At 39.5% G+C, this 18,241-nt stretch overlaps 1 protein-coding gene across 2 annotated transcripts in view; it reads left to right on the forward strand.

Annotated features, from left to right (window-relative positions):
* The first annotated feature begins 1,138 nt into the window (after positions 1–1,138).
* The window catches only part of LOC137098505 (glypican-5-like), a 99,694-nt gene continuing 82,591 nt past the window's right edge, over positions 1,139–18,241 (forward strand). For both annotated transcript variants that reach the window (XM_067474780.1, XM_067474781.1), the window contains exons 1-2: positions 1,139–1,616; positions 12,250–12,411. In XM_067474780.1, the coding sequence (XP_067330881.1) occupies positions 1,439–1,616; positions 12,250–12,411 (340 nt within the window). In that variant the 5' untranslated portion in view covers positions 1,139–1,438. The remainder of the gene's footprint in view (positions 1,617–12,249; positions 12,412–18,241) is intronic.

Below are 18,241 nucleotides of genomic sequence, written 5' to 3' on the forward strand. Positions count from 1 at the left end.
AGTCAGAGTCCTGGTAGAAAAAAGCAACACAAAAACAACAATCATGTGAATACAGTGGCTGGTATTTCAATCCCTTCACTTTTTGCTCAATTTTATGTTGTAGATATATATTTAAATGTCTATTACTGGCCAAAGCCCAGATTACACCCAATGGAACATGTTTGGAGAGACCTGAAGTTGCAGTTCAGGGTGACTTAGCACTGTATTGTGTGAATAGTGTATGAATACTTGTGCAAATGTTACGTTACAGTTGTAATATATTTGCAAAAGTGCTAAAAGGTTCTCACCTCGTCATTATTTTTATTTTTTTTTTGAGTGTAGATTGTTAGGCAAAAATAACACCAATTCTAAATGTCTAACAGAGTGAAGTGTGCAAAAACTGAGGGGGTCTAAATACTTTGATATTTCTAAAATATAGTATTATTGATTTACTCTAATTGATTTAATTACTTTTGATCTTTTATGCCCATGTGTTTAACTGTCTAGGACAAAGTGACAGAATATAAAACTTGACATTAAGGTTGTGTAATGTACACGGAGGGCGGGGAAATTCAGTCTGAAAAATGAGTGGTTGCTTTTTTTACTAAACATTTCCACCAGAAGATGGCAGCAATGTAAATCAATCAAGTCTTTACACATTTTAGCATCATTAAATAGGAGATTGTAATGCAGACAAACACCATTGAGCAATACCCATATTTAGAAAACTCAATATAATGTCCTGTGTTGTTTAACCACAACTCCTTCACCCCCCATATCTTTAACAGATGAAAGAATAGCAGATAAAGTTTTACTTTAAAGTTTTTAATACTTTTCCTTACCTTTATCAGTAAGGAAATTGATAGATTTTGTGACAAAATAACTTTAATAATAATATGTAGATCACAAGTAGTCCTAATTGAAAGCACATAGTCACGATGGTAACTATGCCTAATTGTATCTGATTTATTTTATAGTGGTTTAACAGAAGTTTTACTTGTGAAGCAAACACTAGTCAACACTAATATATATATATATATATAGCATTGTCACAGGGGATTGGTTAGTTGTGGCGATTGGAAAAGTTTCAAGTATAATTGCACAGTGTAAAGATACTGCGGTGAGTAAGTTTTAGTTGGATCACTTAGCTGTATTAAACAGAAAGGGCGGGGAGTGTGCGAAAGGCTCAGGAGACAAGCATGCAGACAGTCGACTGCTGCAAAGTGTTGAACAGCCTGGCTCTAGCCCACACCCCTGTTTCCTCTGTCCAACAGAAGACCCCAACCCTCTGCCGCGAGGCGCTCACTCTCATCCCGACCAATAATGTGAAACCCAGACGGAAACGCTTGTCAGATGTTTAAAGTCATCGTCGCTTCATTGTACTTCAGAACACTGTCACACAGATTGGAGTCAGACTAGAGCAGACTATCAACAACGGTACCTGACTTGAGATGCGGCAATGTCCCGAGGAATATGCCCACGCGTGAACTCTTGCGGACCCCTTTGGATTTTGTCAGCGGTCATATTTGCGGTGAATGTCATCAACGTGGATGCGTACAGCTGTCATGAAGTGAAAACCGCTTTCCAGGTGCGGCTGATCGGACCATTGCAACGTGTTCCGGATACACCTGGCACAGGTGAGGCAGTGGCTTTGGCACCTGTAGTGAAGAGCGCATTGGCTCACCCGCACTTATTGCGCACATAACTGCGGCAGAAACCACGCACTTTGCATAAACTGTAACTATAGGAGTTTCAGCACAAACCCGTGAAAATTTGAATATAGCCTCTAATAACTAATTATGCTTATACACAATAGCGTTTAATGTGCAATTCTTCTGACAGCGCTGTGCGCAACTTCAAACCCCACTTGGATTAGTACACTCATTGTGAGACAGCAAGAGGACAGATGATACTTCAATTTTGTCTCTAATATTAGTAAGCGATGGTGTAGGGTGGCGGATGATGTTGGTTATATTTAAATTCTAAAGATTATTTTGTGCAGGTTCTCAAATGAAAAGAAAGAAGAAACAAGTGTCTCGAGCACACTCAGCAGCTTTACATGCTGCCCTGTTATCACATGTGTGAGACTTTAAACAATTCTGCATGTTTCTTTTGGCAGTGAAGCTGCCCAGCACATTTACATGTTGGCCTTTGACAGGTCTCATATGTTTTCATCTCTGACTAAATAGGCGATAATATGGACAGTGTTTGATTTTTAATCTGTACATTGATTAGTACAAGTCAGCACAGCTCTCTCCTTTGGCCTCCTGTGTTTAGATAGGTAGCAAGCTCATGAGCCAACCAGCACTTGGAACATTGACTGGGAGCAGATTGTCCAGACTCCAGCAGTAGACCAAAGTCATGTGGCACCTCAATAGAAGTGGTTCCCAAATTTCTCTTCTTGTCAAAGTGATGCTTGAAAGCAGCTTCAGTTGCCTGCAAGGTTTTGTGGTGTAGGGTATTTGTCCTGCATGCTCAAAAAGAACATTTTATGAGCATAAAAACTGGTTTGAAATCTGATTTGGAGGCAAAATACATTTGAGTGAGTTTAGCCTTTGATTCAACTATACTTACCAAGCATCTAGACAGACACTATTTAGGCCATGTTCCATTTGTGACTGTCATATTTAAAAATAACAAATCATGTCATTCAGTGAGCATTATTCTAAGATTCTTAGTCCTAGTATTTTAAATCTACTTAGTTTCTATACATCTCATTTTCTTTACTGTAGGTTTTTAAGTGCATTTTTCCTCAAAAATATTAATACTGTACTGTACAGTCATGCATATGCACCAGACCAGAGCCTTTGCTTTAATAGTGTCATATGCAGGATGGTGGCAGCTTAAGTATCACCCAGTCTGAGTCTGTCTGCTGTAACAAGGAGAAGAGGAGTCGATAACTGAGTGGGAAACATACTTAGAGGTGCATCCAAACCACTTGATATGTTTGTTTAGCAGGGTGTCACTATTAGCAACGGAGAATGTCAGTTTCAGGGCGAGAAGTAGTTTGGGTTCAGCTCTTGAAGACAACAGGAGGGCTTTGGCCTTCTGACGGTGTCAGTCTGGAGTACGGCTTCGCAGTGCATTGGCAGAAACTACATACAGTAAGATTATCTCTGTAACAGCAGCTGCTGATGCATTTTAGCTGGAAGCTAGCAAACACAAGCACCCACACAGCTAGTTGGATATCTACCATAGCCCTTCCTAGTAATGCATTTGCATTCCATACCTCTAACCCTCCACAGTCATTTATTTTTACGGTGCATCTTCTGTCAAGTTAAAACATTTCATACAGGGTTGATATGATCCAGAAACAAACTGTGGCCCCTTGGTCTGGAATGTAATTGTCAATTAATATAAATATTTGCTTGTTTAAAAGGTGTGGTGAACAGTGTTTTTGAACATTTACACTCCACCTTTTCTTTTGCAGCTAATCAAACATTGCTGTCGCCATGCATTCTAGGCTTCTGTTTCATTTTGCTTTTTATTTGTACTTGTCCTAGAGAGGTTGTTTTGGGTCAGGAGCGATCTTGTCTTCAAAGCGCTGACCAATGGACGGGGGTGTTAGAGTGGGAGATTTGGTGTATGTGTGTGTACAATTTTGAGACTCTGCTTCAGTTCTCAGATCAAATGCCAACAAAAGCAAGTCTGAAATTTGAAATGGCAAAACTTCAGCCCTTTTCACAGTCTGATGTTTGCTTTAGAATACAGTGCTGCATTTCATTCCTATGTGGCAAACTGATTTCTCACCAGAGATGTGGCAGCACGGAACTAGAGAGGTGGCCAGTGTGATACAATATACTTAAACGTGTTGCACTTTCATGGTACACATAATATATGCAGTATTTCCTTGTTCCTAATTTTAGTGTGCAACAAAAGCATGGATTGGAATAAGTAGTGAATGTGTCGTCTAATTTAAAATAACTGTAATCTTATGTTGTCAAGCAATCATTAAAGAAGTAACCTAGTTATTATGTAGCAACACCAAGTAAGAGAATATGGGATGGGACTTATTGTATTTATAGTAAAATACTTCCTTTTATGTTTGTGCTTTATGTGTTTTTATACATAAAGCACATTAGTTAGTAAATTTAACAATCTGTCTTTCTACTGAGTATATTTACTATTTGCTTTGCAGACACTAAATGTTGGGCCACAGTTTATAGAGACTAAGTTTATCTCCGTGCCAGATTCAGCATCAAGGGAATTTAGATAATCAGTGACACCAGTTTGCTTATCCTGTGATTATTTTGAAGAGTTATGATCACTTTGGTATTGTGGTATGGAGCCAAACATTCAATATTGAGATTACAGCGGTGTGCTGATCCTGCCTTTGGTGATAGATCATTTGGAAACCTGACAACTACAGTAGCAGTGCTGGCTACAGACGTGCTACATCTATAGTATCAAACGTCTACATACTGTACCGCTGAGAATTCTTGTTACTATACTGCCATTCTCTGGTGTACTGAGCATCTCTTATATTTTGAATACGCAGTGAGCAGGGTCATATGTTAAACGGTAAGGTAACGGAAACACAGTGTGTTATTACATGTCACCACATCCTTAACCAGTTAAAGCGTCTGAACCCTTGGCAAGACATCAAAGCTCAACATGGTCTTTGACGGGTTGCAGTTATTTTGATTCTTTTTTTAAATCTTGGTTTTAGCTTTCTTAGGGAGCAAACACACCTCAAATCATTGATAAACCGTTTTTTCTAATGTGATATAACATTTAAATGAGAATTATGTTAAAACTACAGCCATTAGGCTTGTTACTTTAGTGGAGGCAGATTCAATATTGTGATGGTAAACGTCTGCCAAGTGTGACATGACATCCACCTCTCCAATAATATACAGTAGCCATCTAGAATAGATAAACCTACTTGAGATCTAGGAATAGAAAGAGATTAGCTTAAATGGTAACATAATTATTCTGCCAGCCTGTTGCTGAGCACTCCTCTGATATACGTAATGCTGCTTCATCAGGTGTGGATCTTTGTGCCCACCAGCCTTTCATTTATCTCTTTAAGCACTTTAAGTCCAACCTCTGCCCTACGGCCAGCTTAGGAGTCTGTGCCAAGCTCTGTAGGCAGTTCCAGCTTTGGGTCTGGGAAAGATAAACATTCCAGTTTCGTTTTAAGGGTCTCCAAAATACAGGTACACAACAAGATCCCTTTGAGTGTTTTTAACACGGCCCATGCAAAGCACAACAAATCTGTATAGAGTAAATATCCTGTATGTTCAGTGGCTCGAGGAACTTCAAAGGTAAGTGACTTCTTGAGACAGGAGAAGGGTAAATACCTGGTAAATTGCCTACTTCTGAACAATGTTATTCTTGTTCTCAAAAAATATCAAAACGGCAGCATTAGGAAATTACAGCCCTTCAAGTCATCAACAAATTTCACATCGAAAAAAATACCATATTACGAAAGATGTGAGCTGCATATAAATCATTTTGTGAGTTTATGCTTGTGTATTTGGAAATTGTGGTAATAACATAACCAACAGCATACTATATTCAACTCCATATTCTAGTAGGTACAATTATTAACAATGGTGAGTTAGCAGAAGAGTTATACAGTGGTTGCGTTTCTTTATTCAGGAGTTTTGACTTGTGCAATGAAGGGCACTGAGGTGTTGCTGAAGGGATTGTGACTAACGAGTCACGACCTTTGAACCATGGCTTTAATATGTCAGATTACTCCAGAGGCATTTGTCACCTGAGGGTGATTAAGTAAATTATACTTGAGAATTGACAGAATTGCTCTCCAGCCTGGAGAGCAAAGTATGTTAAACTTTAGCCCATCAGATTGAGCAGCATTCACTTTGGGCATAAATTAGAGAGAATCAGTTTTTTTTGTTTGTTTTTTTTTGTCCCTTTGGAGTCAGTGAGTTTATTTTAATTGTTTTCATTTATTCTAACTCTTGCTTGGTTGAAGGTTTAAATATTGCTATTCTACTTAAGAAGAAGAAAGCTGGTAGCTGCTAATGGTAACACATTTTGGCAACCGACACAAAAGAGATGTTTAGCTGTCCGTCATCCTTAGGGTTTCGGACCGAAAGCTTTGCGGTATGTGGACTTACTGATTGTTTTTAGAAATGTGTCACCTCCCTCGGTCAAGAAGCAGCAAATAGCAACTTTTGTTTACATCAGGCATGTCTACATCTGTCCGATCATCTTACCTGCGACTAAAAATTAGACCGTGCAAAAATAAAACATTTATTTGGTTCACCAGTGCCAGTGACTTCGATCAGGAATCAGCATTTTTTTAATGAGTGAGATTAGCAGTTTATTAAAACACTTTGATATATGTTTATTTATTGCCATATTATTCAGTCATACTATTTTATTATACTGTATATTGAACAATTTTATTGCACTTTGCAGATTTCCTCACATCATGCAGGCCTACTTGGTATGTGATGTTCCCGGGACTGTCTTCCACACAATAGATATCACAGTGTGGAAGTGGGCAAATGAATTTTAGGTTTACCTGGATTGGTTAAAACACCTGCAGAGGAAAATGGACTGCACCTTAAGAGCTCGTGAGTATCTTGGGAGCAGCCAAGCAGCCATTTACTTCAGAGCGAATAGTGGGTCAGGTCTGGAAGAGGAATCTTCAGAGGAAATTTCATTAGGTCAAAACTGAATGAGCGTTACCTTCGGGCCGTCAGGCAGCACTGCATTAAAACCAGGCATAATTCTCTACTGGACATCACTGCATGGGCTCAGGAACACTTACAAAAATCACTGTGTGTGAACACAGTTCATTGTGCAATCCACAAATCAAATGTGAGTTAAAGCTGTATCATGCAAAGAAGAAGCCATTTGTTAACACAATCCAGAAACTCCACCGTGTTCCCTTAGAAAAAGCTCATTTAAAATGGTCTGAGGCAAAGTGGAAAACTGTTCTGTGGTCAGATAAATCAAAATTTGAAATTGTTTTTGGAAACTATAGATGTTGTGACCTTTGGACTAAAGGGGAGAGGGACCATCCAGGTTGTTTTCAGTGAACAGTTCAAAAGCCTGCATCTCTGATGGTATGGACGTACATTAGTACTCATGGTGTGAGCAGCTTACACCTCTGGAAAGGGACCATCACTGCTGAAAAGTACATAGAGGTTTTAGAGCACCAAATGCTCCCATCCAGACAATATCATCTTTCAGGGAATGTCTGGCATATTTCAGCAAGACAATGCTAAACCACATACTGCATCCATCACAACAGCATGGCTTCACAGGAGAAGAGTCCTGGTGCTGAACTGGCCTGCCTGCAGTCCAGACCTTTCACCAATAGAAAACATTTGGCGCATCATAAAACAAAACATCCAGCAGAGGACTGTTGAACTCTAGAATCCTGCATCAGACAAGAGTGGGACAACATTCCTCTAATAAAACTTTTTTGTGATCTGTTGCTGCCATCAAATTTGAAATGAGCTAATATTTTCCTTAAAATGGTAAAATGTCTCAGTTTCAACATCTGATATGTTAATTTATGTTCTATTGTGAATAATACATATGGGTTGATGAGATTTGTAAATAATTGCATTCTGTTTATTTACATTTTACACATTCTCCCAAATTAGTTTGAATTGGGATTTTATTTTTAAATATATAAATTCAAAGTATACACTGCAGGGCATTATTCCTCGCTCCAAAAATAGTCCAGTCTTAACTGGTACTCTGTGTTTTACACAATTCTATGAAGTCTTTCTACAATATAATTAAAGCAACAGCTTGTTTCATTCAAGTTAAAGGAATGTGGTGCAATCCACATTTCATCAGTAAACAGTTCAGTTTACTTTAGATTAAATACTGTAACAGAACAGAATAAATCAGTCACTATCACTGATCACGGTCCTCCTCTGTCGGCTGCTGATGGGGACTTTGTTGACAGCTACAGGGTCTTGTCTGGTTTGGGACTGTGACTGTCTCAGTGTCCACCAGAACCTGTAGCACAGTAGGTTGACCATCTAGCTTTTTATAACTAAAGTGTAGGTGGATGCAAGCTAATGTGTTCATAGCAGCTAGCAATTAACCAACAAACTTGTTGTGGTGAACACAGGATGATGGATGGGGAACTGCAGGCACAGTTGAAATTATAGATTTTCTGCATTTTTTTCACAGTTAAAGAAGTGTTTTGATAATTTACTGTTATAGATTTTTAATTTGAGGAGCATTTTTACACCGGTACCCGAACGAGCAGTGATGTTGTCTAGTCGAGTTAAGCAGTGACTTTAACTTTTACCTGAGCTGTCTGCTCCCTCTCTGCTGCAGACAGGGACACTCGGCTGAGATCCGCCCTCACTCATTTTTGCAAATCTCAGTGCGGTTTTAAAGAATTCATATCTGGTGATTTGCGAAATTAACTATTTATATTTTTGTGCTCTGATTAACCTTTAACCACTAAATCCGTGCACTGTGAGGTAATTTATTCATTGTCCCAACTTGTCCCAGTTACTGAATCTTTGTGTACCGTTAATTTCTAGCCCAGCTTTGTAAATTGACGTATCTTTTGTAAGTGATTATGTTGATGCGTCGCTCCGCCCCTACTCTTCATTACAAAACAGTGACGGTGTTGACACTGAAACCATCGAAAAGAAACTGTCAGAATAGAAACACTGAACAGAAGAAAAGTATAAAATAGAAAAAAATTTAAAATAAATATTTCAAACAATTTAAGCTACATTTATTGTTTATTGTAAAATTGGATTATTTCAGTTTGTTTTAATTTTTTAATGTAGCTTTTAACAGTACTTATTTTCATTGCCAACATTGTATCCTTCAGACAGCAGCCACTGATAACAAAGAATCATTTGTTATTATATACAAACTGAATCAAAGGTACAAATGAACAAACTCAATTAGTTTGCTGTTGGACATATAATTTGTGACATGGCTTCTAATGATTCAAGAAAGTGACCTGGTATATTCATGACGCAGTCAGCCTATTCTGACTGAAGTGGTAGCTTTAACATCCAGTCGTTATGGGCATCACTTACTCCATGCAGCTACTTGCAAGGGATGGAGAGGCCAGCCTGGATTCCACTGCATGTCCCTGGATATTTGTTTGATATCACAGATAACACACAGACAGAAAGGAGAGAATGAGCCAGCCAGCAAAGCAAACTGGGGCAGGGACAGAAGGTGAGTAAGGATGGCACCAAATGTAGTGAAATTACAACCTAAAACAGAATACAATCAATATACTCAAATTTTTTTTTTTTTGTTTTATTTAATCAAATGGTTGTAAATAGATCACAAAACACAAAAATCAACAGTAAATATTTAAGCATATTTGAGCACAGAAAAATGTTTAAATCAAATTTGCACGTTAAACTTTACCTTCATCAGAAACGTTAACAGAAACTAAACAATTAACTGCCTGACCAATCGGTGGCGTTCTATTGACCAGCTTTTGCAGATATTCATGTGTGATTTCCTCCCAGGCTTTCTGCAGAACTTACCAAAGGTCTAATGTGATGTTTGGCCAGCGATTCTGAACTCTTCAGTCCAGCTTCTCCCACACCAAATAACTGGGGTCCAGGTCTGCTGATTAAGCTTGCCAAGCTGCCACCAAGATTATTCCAGCAGCTTCTCCTCTAGACGTTGTCTAGTTGCAAAACGAATTTATCCTCAATCAATTGTTGCCAAGAGGGAATGGCATACCCCTTCAAGGTATAAAGTATGAAGTGATATCCTATTTTTTTTTTTTGGCAACTCTGACCATGAGACCAGCTGACGTGAGTGTTCTATGTACAGTGTCTGTAGACTGGTTTCTCTCCTGTTGCAGCCAACTCAGGAACAGTAAAGGGTCTGTTTTTCGAGGAGGACACTTGCAAGTACTTTTGGGCAGATGTGCACTGGCCTTTTAAATCCCTGCATCGTCTGTCCCGATTGGATCTAGTTGTAGCAGGTCTCTGGAGAGTATAGTGGTGACCTTTCCTATATCTCATAGAGAATAACCTTCCTATCCCAGATATAGATTAAGTATAGACTGATGAGTTTCTAAGCCAATTTTTAGTTCTAATTTACACAGAAAATGACAGGTCACTTTAAGTATGGCGGAAGAGCCACATATGCACGACATTAACTTATTTTAAGATGTTTTAATAAGGGGGGGGGACTATTAGTGAAGTCAGCTCAATATAAGAGCATGCACACTTACATTTCTGCTAAAGCCGATCAATAGATTTAGAATTAGTCACTCAGTCAGTTTTAAAATGTGTTAGAAAATGAATTGTTTTTCAGTTTTGTGGTGTGTATTGTGATATATTTACAGCCATTTTATTTAATAAAACCAACAAGAGATAATTCAAAATACATAGCTGTGTAGGTGTTTCCAAAATAATTCTTGCGAGTGTAAAATAATTTTTTTTAAGTGAAATGGAAAGTACTGCAAACTATACTAACGATGCAACAGTTTGCATCCCCGTTTATGAAATGTCCTCTAATCCTTTTTTTTTTGTCCTCGCTTTGCCTTTATAACCTCCTCTTACCTCTTTGGTTACCCTTTGAGCAGTTTTTGCATCCTTTCAGATGTAATTTTAGCCTATTTCTCAAAGCATAGTTGTCGACCACATTGGTTGGTTGCCTGCCATGTTCAGCCTTCTTTCAATCTACCAACAGGTTTTTCAATGATATTTAAGTCTGGAGACTGCGAATGTCGTGGTAAAATGTTCTCCTTACTCATTTTAAACAATTCCTGAGTTGACTTTGTGGGTTGTATCATTATCTTGTTAAGGTATCCTCTGCCTCTTGCCTCTTGCATTCATTCTTATGCAGAGCTTCAGTGCCTGATGCAGACATGTTTGTGCACCCTCTCTTGTAAAATCTGCTAATCTCACTCACTGCTTTCTTCAATTACTAGTAAAATTCTAATTATCCGTTGGGATTTCTGTTGAGAGTCAAACCTGCACATCTACAGTTTTTTTATATTCACAAGCTCTAATTCTTTCTGTTGAATACCTTATGTGAATCCCTTGCACTGTCAGGCCCTACTTAGATTTCATATTTTGGTATGGAGTCACAGGGCATTTGAAATAAGTATCGAAGTTCAATACCCAGCCCTACACTTGTCTAAAAACATTAGGGTAATTCGGTGCAGAAACTGTTTTGACAGCGAAACAGGGTTGACAAAGAAGGAGCTTGCTGCTACAGTGATGCAGATAATGAACTGGAAGCGGCAGGACAGCCAGTTATGACTTCACTCGCCTGGCTCTGGGATGGGAACAAATGGAGCCTCACTGAGTAATTAAGAGACACCCAGGCCTCACTGGGATATGCCAGGCAAAGGGGAGAGAGGGAGCAGAAAGGGAACGAGGGATTGAGAATGCAAACCTATTGTGTTTCATGGAGGGATTTGGACAGTGAGGCTCTGGTCTTGCGGTCTCTCCTAAGGCCATGCTTTAGGCTCTGGTTTCAACACCTGCCTCCAGCTACCCCCGCCTACCCCCCACCCCTTAAAATTAGTTATCATATCAGTCTTCTGCATTATGGATATGTCCATCACCCTGTTAATATGAGCAGTGAAAGGTGTGGGAAAGGACAGTTTAATAGGCTGTGCCAATTATGACCTGTATGTGATGTTATGACAGTATTTTTTCTATATTAATGGTGAGAAACTTGCATCACAGAGTGGACTCAACTGACGGAATTATGCTTAACTGGCGTGTTTTTTCAAACAAAACAGTAGTTTCAGTCAGGTCATTGAGTTCACATGGTTGTTGTGAACTGCAGTATTATGGTTTATGACTGTTCAAGAGGTGATTTTAAGTTCTGTAGCTGCACTGTATACATGTGTGTGTGCACATGTACATGTTTTTGAGTGACAGATTTTGCAAGTTTATGCATATATTAGTGTGGATTATGAGCCATACAGCTTACATGCATGTACAGTATGTGTATGTCTTGAAAGTGTGGACAATAAGAGGCAAAAGATATTTATATATTTAGCTGGGACATTATTTATAGCAGGAAATGTGCACAAATTCTTAGTCTACTTTCTTACCTTCCTTTGGTGCCTCTGCACTCTCCCAGTGGAGTTAATGGCCTGTTTTTCTAAGCAGATACCCAGCACACTATCGACACACTAACACATCTTTGCACAGCACAGCGTTGAATCATATAAAAGATATTTGTATTGTTTTCAGAATCTTTGCTATTCCAAACTGAGATTTCAAATCTCTGCTCTTCAGTTTCCTGTGATATTGTTTCCATTGTGTTGAAATGTAAAAAAGTGTTTCGCTTTCTGTTTGATATTTCTAGATGTGGATCTGTTGATTTGTAAACACCAGGGCCCATCATGCTGCAACCGGAAAATGGAGGAGAGCTACCAGTCCGCTGTACAACGTGATACCATCCACAACATTCATTCTTACAGCTATGAGCTTGGACACATCATCTCTGGCCACTCTGATGCCTTTCAGGGTAAGTGCGTAGACCAAAGCAGCCATCTGGGGTTTGATGGGATTGGCCTAAACATTGGGCTGTTGTTAATGGAACAAATTAAAATTCTGGGATTCAGTGCCTGGTATCTGGTATATTTGGAATATCTGCTATATGTATATGGACAGTGTCAAGTAACATTATGCCATATTAACTGTTGGGGTACAATGACAGCTGGGATAGGCTCCAGTCCCCCCCGTGACCCTGAGCAGAATGAGCTGTTACAGATAATGGATGGCCATGCTGACCCTTGTCCCTCTATAACATTATTAAGACCAACAGTGTTGATTTTTTGGTTGGCAGTCAAAATAGCCCTCAGCTCACCAACAGAACAACAGGGGGAATTAAATGACACCTACATCCCTGATAAGTTACCATGGTGTAACATCAGCTTCACAGTCTTTATACTGTACTGCATTTTTAATATGAGAACTTCATCCAGCCTTTTGGTGACCTGAAACAAAACGTTTGGCCCTTGTGTGAATCTAAATGTTATGCATTAGTGTTACGATGGAGATTTTCTATCTATGTGTTTGGTGGGCAATGAGCTGCTTTGTCTTTCAGTGATCCTGCTCTCACGACAGGAAAACCATTACTGGAAACAGAACACAATACTGTACTTTTGCAGGGTAAAGCTACAAAGCAATAATTTGTGTTTGTTTGTTTTGGTTTTGGTTTTTCCTAAATTTCCTCGTTGCAATGTTTTGTTAACCTCTTCAGTTCAGATGTCGTGACTTCTGGAAATAATAAAGGTCTGTAAATAATTTCTTGCCTGCCAGCAAGTACAACAGTAGCTTCCCAAGCTTGTCCTTTCTCTTCCTTTAGTAATTAAAGTGTGATTTAAACTGAAAAACTCCCAAAACAGAAAGAGTTTTCCTACCCCAAAGCTCCAGCACAATCCCAAAGGTCGGCCATGTTTTGTGTGTTACATGAATTTCAGTACCATGCATTCAGCCTTATATGAGTCAGTGAACTTCTCAGATGTGTTTTTTTTTTTTTCTGTATGAACACTACTGGTCTTGGTGCTTTATAAGTAAAACTCACGTGTGAGCAAATTGTGTAATAAAAAAAGAAACTTGTCAGAGAAACATAATGGAAAAGATTGCGTTATTATTGTCATGTGTGAGTGGGATATTTCAGCGGTGCACATTCTTCCTCATACTAGGACAGAAATGTCATATTAACTCACGTCCCTTCAAAAATATCTGTACCTGCTCTTTATGACCTTTATGACCTTTGCCCCTCTTACAGTTGTTTTACAAGCTCTTTACATGGATAGAAGTGACCGTGTTAATGCCTTTGGTATTTTTCCTTTTCATCATCGTTATTATCTTTCTCTTCCTACCTCAAGTCTATGCCTCCCTGCAGAAATAACATCAGGTACTGCATGTATCCAGAAAGGCCAAGATGGAAAATAACAAAGGAATAACAATAGAAACTGGAGTACGGTGGTGCTGAAAATGATGTCACTAGCCCTCAATTTGCAAGTCCTTCTAAGGACAGTCTCTGCACTGTCTGAGTGCCTCAAGTGGAATGTGAAGAAGCAAGTGGCTTATATACTGCATGAAGTAATGAGAACATGAATTTCGCTGATACCATTGGTTTGTTATTCACACACTGGATGGCTGAAAATTGTTTGGGGACAGCTCACCTCCCCTGTCCTTTTTTGTTACTGCATCTATCCACATGCAGTTTACCACAGAGCCAATGGTCTGCAGGCAATAAAAAAAAAAAGTCTCTCTATCCTTTGCTTTTATTGTGTTGTGTTTATTTGATAATTATTCCGTATTTATGTATATGTCTTTGAACAATATACCTTTTATTGTTTTAATCCAAAATCACCCCTGCAGATTGTACAGGTTTATCTGACAGAAGATAATGTTTGTGCGTGTGTGTCTGTGAGTTTTTGTTGGCCTGCCTTTGTTTTGACAGCCCTACGAGCCCTACTGTGTTTTGTGATTTGTGGGAGTTGTCATGTCATGAGTATGACCCCATAAACATTGACCACATTTATAAATGCTGAAAGGTTACTGACACAGTATTGTTATAAAGGATTAGGTTCAATCTCATGGTGCAGTAACAAACTTTGCAGAGAAACCAAAACAAGAGTGTCGGGGGATTTTATTATGCAAATGTCAAGCTCTAAATCCCATAGGAAGGTTCCAACTTTGTGTGTAAAGCCCTCCTTCCTTTCTAACATTCAGCTTTTCCAAAGCAAGCTCACAGATAAACCCATGGCCCCCCTCAAACTCGATTTATACTAGTGTGTCAAATCCACATGGTAAGTCTTGCGTAGATACTGCATAGCTGCAGACCCCCTGCGCTCCCAGAAAAGTCACTACACATTGTGGCAACAACTGTGATGGTCTCCTTTGCCCGTCTGCCTTAATTAGTCTCAATGGTCATACAGACCATCTCGTTCCACAACTTTCTGCCTCTTTCGGCCTTAAAATTTACTTTCTTCTGAGTACTTTCGGACTTGTGTAACTCTTGTTCAGCATTAACTCCAACTTCAAAATGCGCTGCTTAGTTTCTATTGCTATTGTTTGTTGAACACCAAAGACACCAAAAAACCTCACCACTGTGGTGATGAAACCTCGAAACTGTGTCTTAGAAACCCCACTACCAATCAACAGTTTGGTGGTGTAATTGCTGCTTAATGTAAGTACACCACCGCTCTAATGCCATGGGTGATAAACAATATTGAGTATAGGGGCCCAGTGCTGGGTAGGTGTCACCCTGGCAGACTGTTCATTACAGTTCATTGGCTAATTTCCCTTGGAATTAATACATTTAGAAATTAATACATTTCCTTGAACCTTAAAAAGGACTTTGGTCTTTAGCCAGTAAGATCTGCAGTTATCTGACTGGATGGCAAAACATCCATCCATCCTTCCCTGCATTATCTGAACCCGCTTATCCTGTTAAGGGTCATGGAGGGCTGGGGCCTATCCCAGCTGTTATTTGGCGAGGGGCGAAGTAAACCCTGGACAGGTTGCCAGTCTTTCTCAGGGCCAACACAGGGAGACATACACAGCCAACCATTCCCACTCACATTCACACCTCGGGGCAATTTATAATCATCAGCTAACCTAACATGCATGTCTTTGGACTGTGGGAGTACCCGTAGAAAACCCACATACGCATGGGGAGAACATGCAAACCCTGCACTGAAAGGCCACAGCTGGCAGGTGGGGACCTTCTAGCTGTGAGAAGTCGCATTGTTGTCCCTTCCACCACCATGCTGCCACTCCTCAGAAAAACAGCTGTAATAACTACGTACAAAATAAAATACAGATGTAGTCGTTAAAAGTGTTGTACTTGTTTGGTTTGTTTGAGGTATTATGAATGCAGTGAGTTTTAGCCCTGCGGCAACCATACATCCAACCTGCAGTTCTTCTTTTAGCCACCAGGTGTCGCAAAGTGGTCGCCTCATCCTCATTCCACAGTACTGAGACTGTGGATGCATAAATAGCTTCTTGGTTAACTTTTTTATTTATTGTCTAGGCCAGGGACACTTTGGCATGTTGTCGGGAGGAGCAGGGCGCGAGCCTCTGACCCTATGACCCTATAACGTTGGCGGCCACTCTACCAACTGAGCCACCACCGCAGCGCTCTGACTCCAACATTTTTCTACGAGGCGCTGTAAAGTTTTTCGCTAGTAAGCAGCGATCATTCCAGCGATCATTTCGCTTTTTAAAAGATTGTCATTATTTATTATTGCTTTTCATCTAGTTGTTAACCATAGGCCTACAGCTCACCTTGTTGGACAAAATACACAATGCACATTGTTTCCAAATATTGTTAAATGTTACGTGAATTACTTGGATTAATTCTTATAGCAAGTCTTTATTCATCATGTGCTGCTGTCATGTTTTGTGCACCAAATTATTGTGCGTGGTTTTGGTGTCAGATCAGCTGGATTAGCTCCTCTGCAGCCTCTCTCATCTCCACCTCGACCATAGTGAGTTCTCCATGGTTTGTCCATGGTCTCCATGGTCTCCATGGACAAACAAATGAGTTCCGCAGTTATTTTATCTATAGCCTAATATTAGAAACCACTTAGTGTCTCTCTCTTCTCCTGTAGTGATCGGGGTTCACATGTCTCCTCTAAAGCCCCTTTCACACGCACTGGAAACTTGAATTCCTTGAATTTGTCCAGAGGGTATATGTGAGAATGCAGACGATCAAGTGAGATTCCCAAAATTATCCGGACTTTATCCTGTGAGGCCTCTTGTACAAAGTCCGTGTTATGTCTGTGAGCCTGTGCCTTCAGCATGCTGCTCTGTCTTGAAAAGTCAGGAGGATTTAAAATAAGTGAATGGACGTATTGAAGACATACATTTCTGTCAGTTGACTGCAACTGCAGCTGAGAAACGTTTTTTAGGTGCACAGCTCCAATGTGCTGTAACAAAACACTGCTTCCCAGAGAATTTGAATTAGCCCCAAAGCTGTATAATTTTTATCCTAACACAAGTTTTAAAATTTTTTTCGTAAGTGAAAATCCCCATTACTTTTGAAAGATGTGGTCAGTTTATTCAGGTTTTTTAAATTTGATCCAGAACTCACGATGTGGATCTCTCCACTCTGCCAGAGAATGAGAATGGAAACTGGGCAACTGTGTGTAGAATTATTAGATCAACTATTAAGAAACCCATTGGCTTTTTCCAAGAGATCAAAGACTGGCGGAATGAAAGAGCCGTAATCACCAGGGAATGATGGCTCCTTGTTTGTAATTCAAAGTCTGCACACCTCTGACTAAAATTGCAGTTAACACAAAGTTGCTGTAAGAAATCTCAGAGTTCACCCTGTGAATGAACCGACTGCCTTTTTTCTCTTTTCTCACTGCGCCATTTCCTTCGTGAGTCTGTCAACTGGGATTAAATAATTATTGCAGTTTTCACATGGGCTTGTTTAGTGTTGTTTTAAATAAGTGAATTTTAAACTAGCTAACTAATCGTGAAAATGTTTGAAAAACTACCAGGACTATCTGCTGCCTGTGTCAGATTGTTTTAATTATCATGTGATAGTAACCAACCGGACACAAGAAAGGGCGGGGAGGCCCCTCCCAGCAATGTCCAGAGCTTTCTCAAGGTTAAATGGCCACGAACATGGATTTAATAACTTAAAAAATCCTTGCCGATCTCATTGTTAGAAAGAGGCAAATAATGAAGTTACTGCTGTCATGTGTGTATCGTGAGCTAAATCACCAGTGTTTAATTAACACTTTGAAAGTATACATTTAACACTCTGTGTTAATTTACTAGTAGTGATTTTGCTGTGTAACTGGATACTTGGTTTGGTTTGATGAGTTAAAGACAACCAGCATTTGTTTGATATATTAGGTGTTATATGCTGTAGTGCACCATACAGAGTGTCCACACCTTTTACCCAAGTGAGGAAAAAGGAAGAGGCATCAGAAGAAAGAGTACTCTCTGACTTTATCCTCAAAGTGAGCAGCAACGATAGGTTTTAGAAGAGGCAGAGACCAGAGTGTTGGTGGCATCGGGAATAGAAGCAGAGGACCACAATGCAATGAATTGGTCACTTATTGATTCTTGGTATTCCCATAATCATGCATAGTCCAACTGAGCGCTATCCTTACTTATCCTTTTGGTAACAAATTGCATTGTTTCCTCTATTGCAGTCCTCCTGTGGAAGAGCTTCACATTGAAAGCATGTCATCGGGTCTGAGTAGTAATTGTCTGTGGGATTGCTTGATAAAGACAGCTAAAATACAATATTTTTAGTGGCCTTGAAAATTTTTGGGAGAAGTTTGCTGATTACATGCATCTTGAAGAATGTACTGTGC

This window comes from Channa argus, chromosome 14, assembly GCF_033026475.1.
Source record: "Channa argus isolate prfri chromosome 14, Channa argus male v1.0, whole genome shotgun sequence".
Taxonomy (NCBI): Eukaryota; Metazoa; Chordata; class Actinopteri; order Anabantiformes; family Channidae; genus Channa; species Channa argus.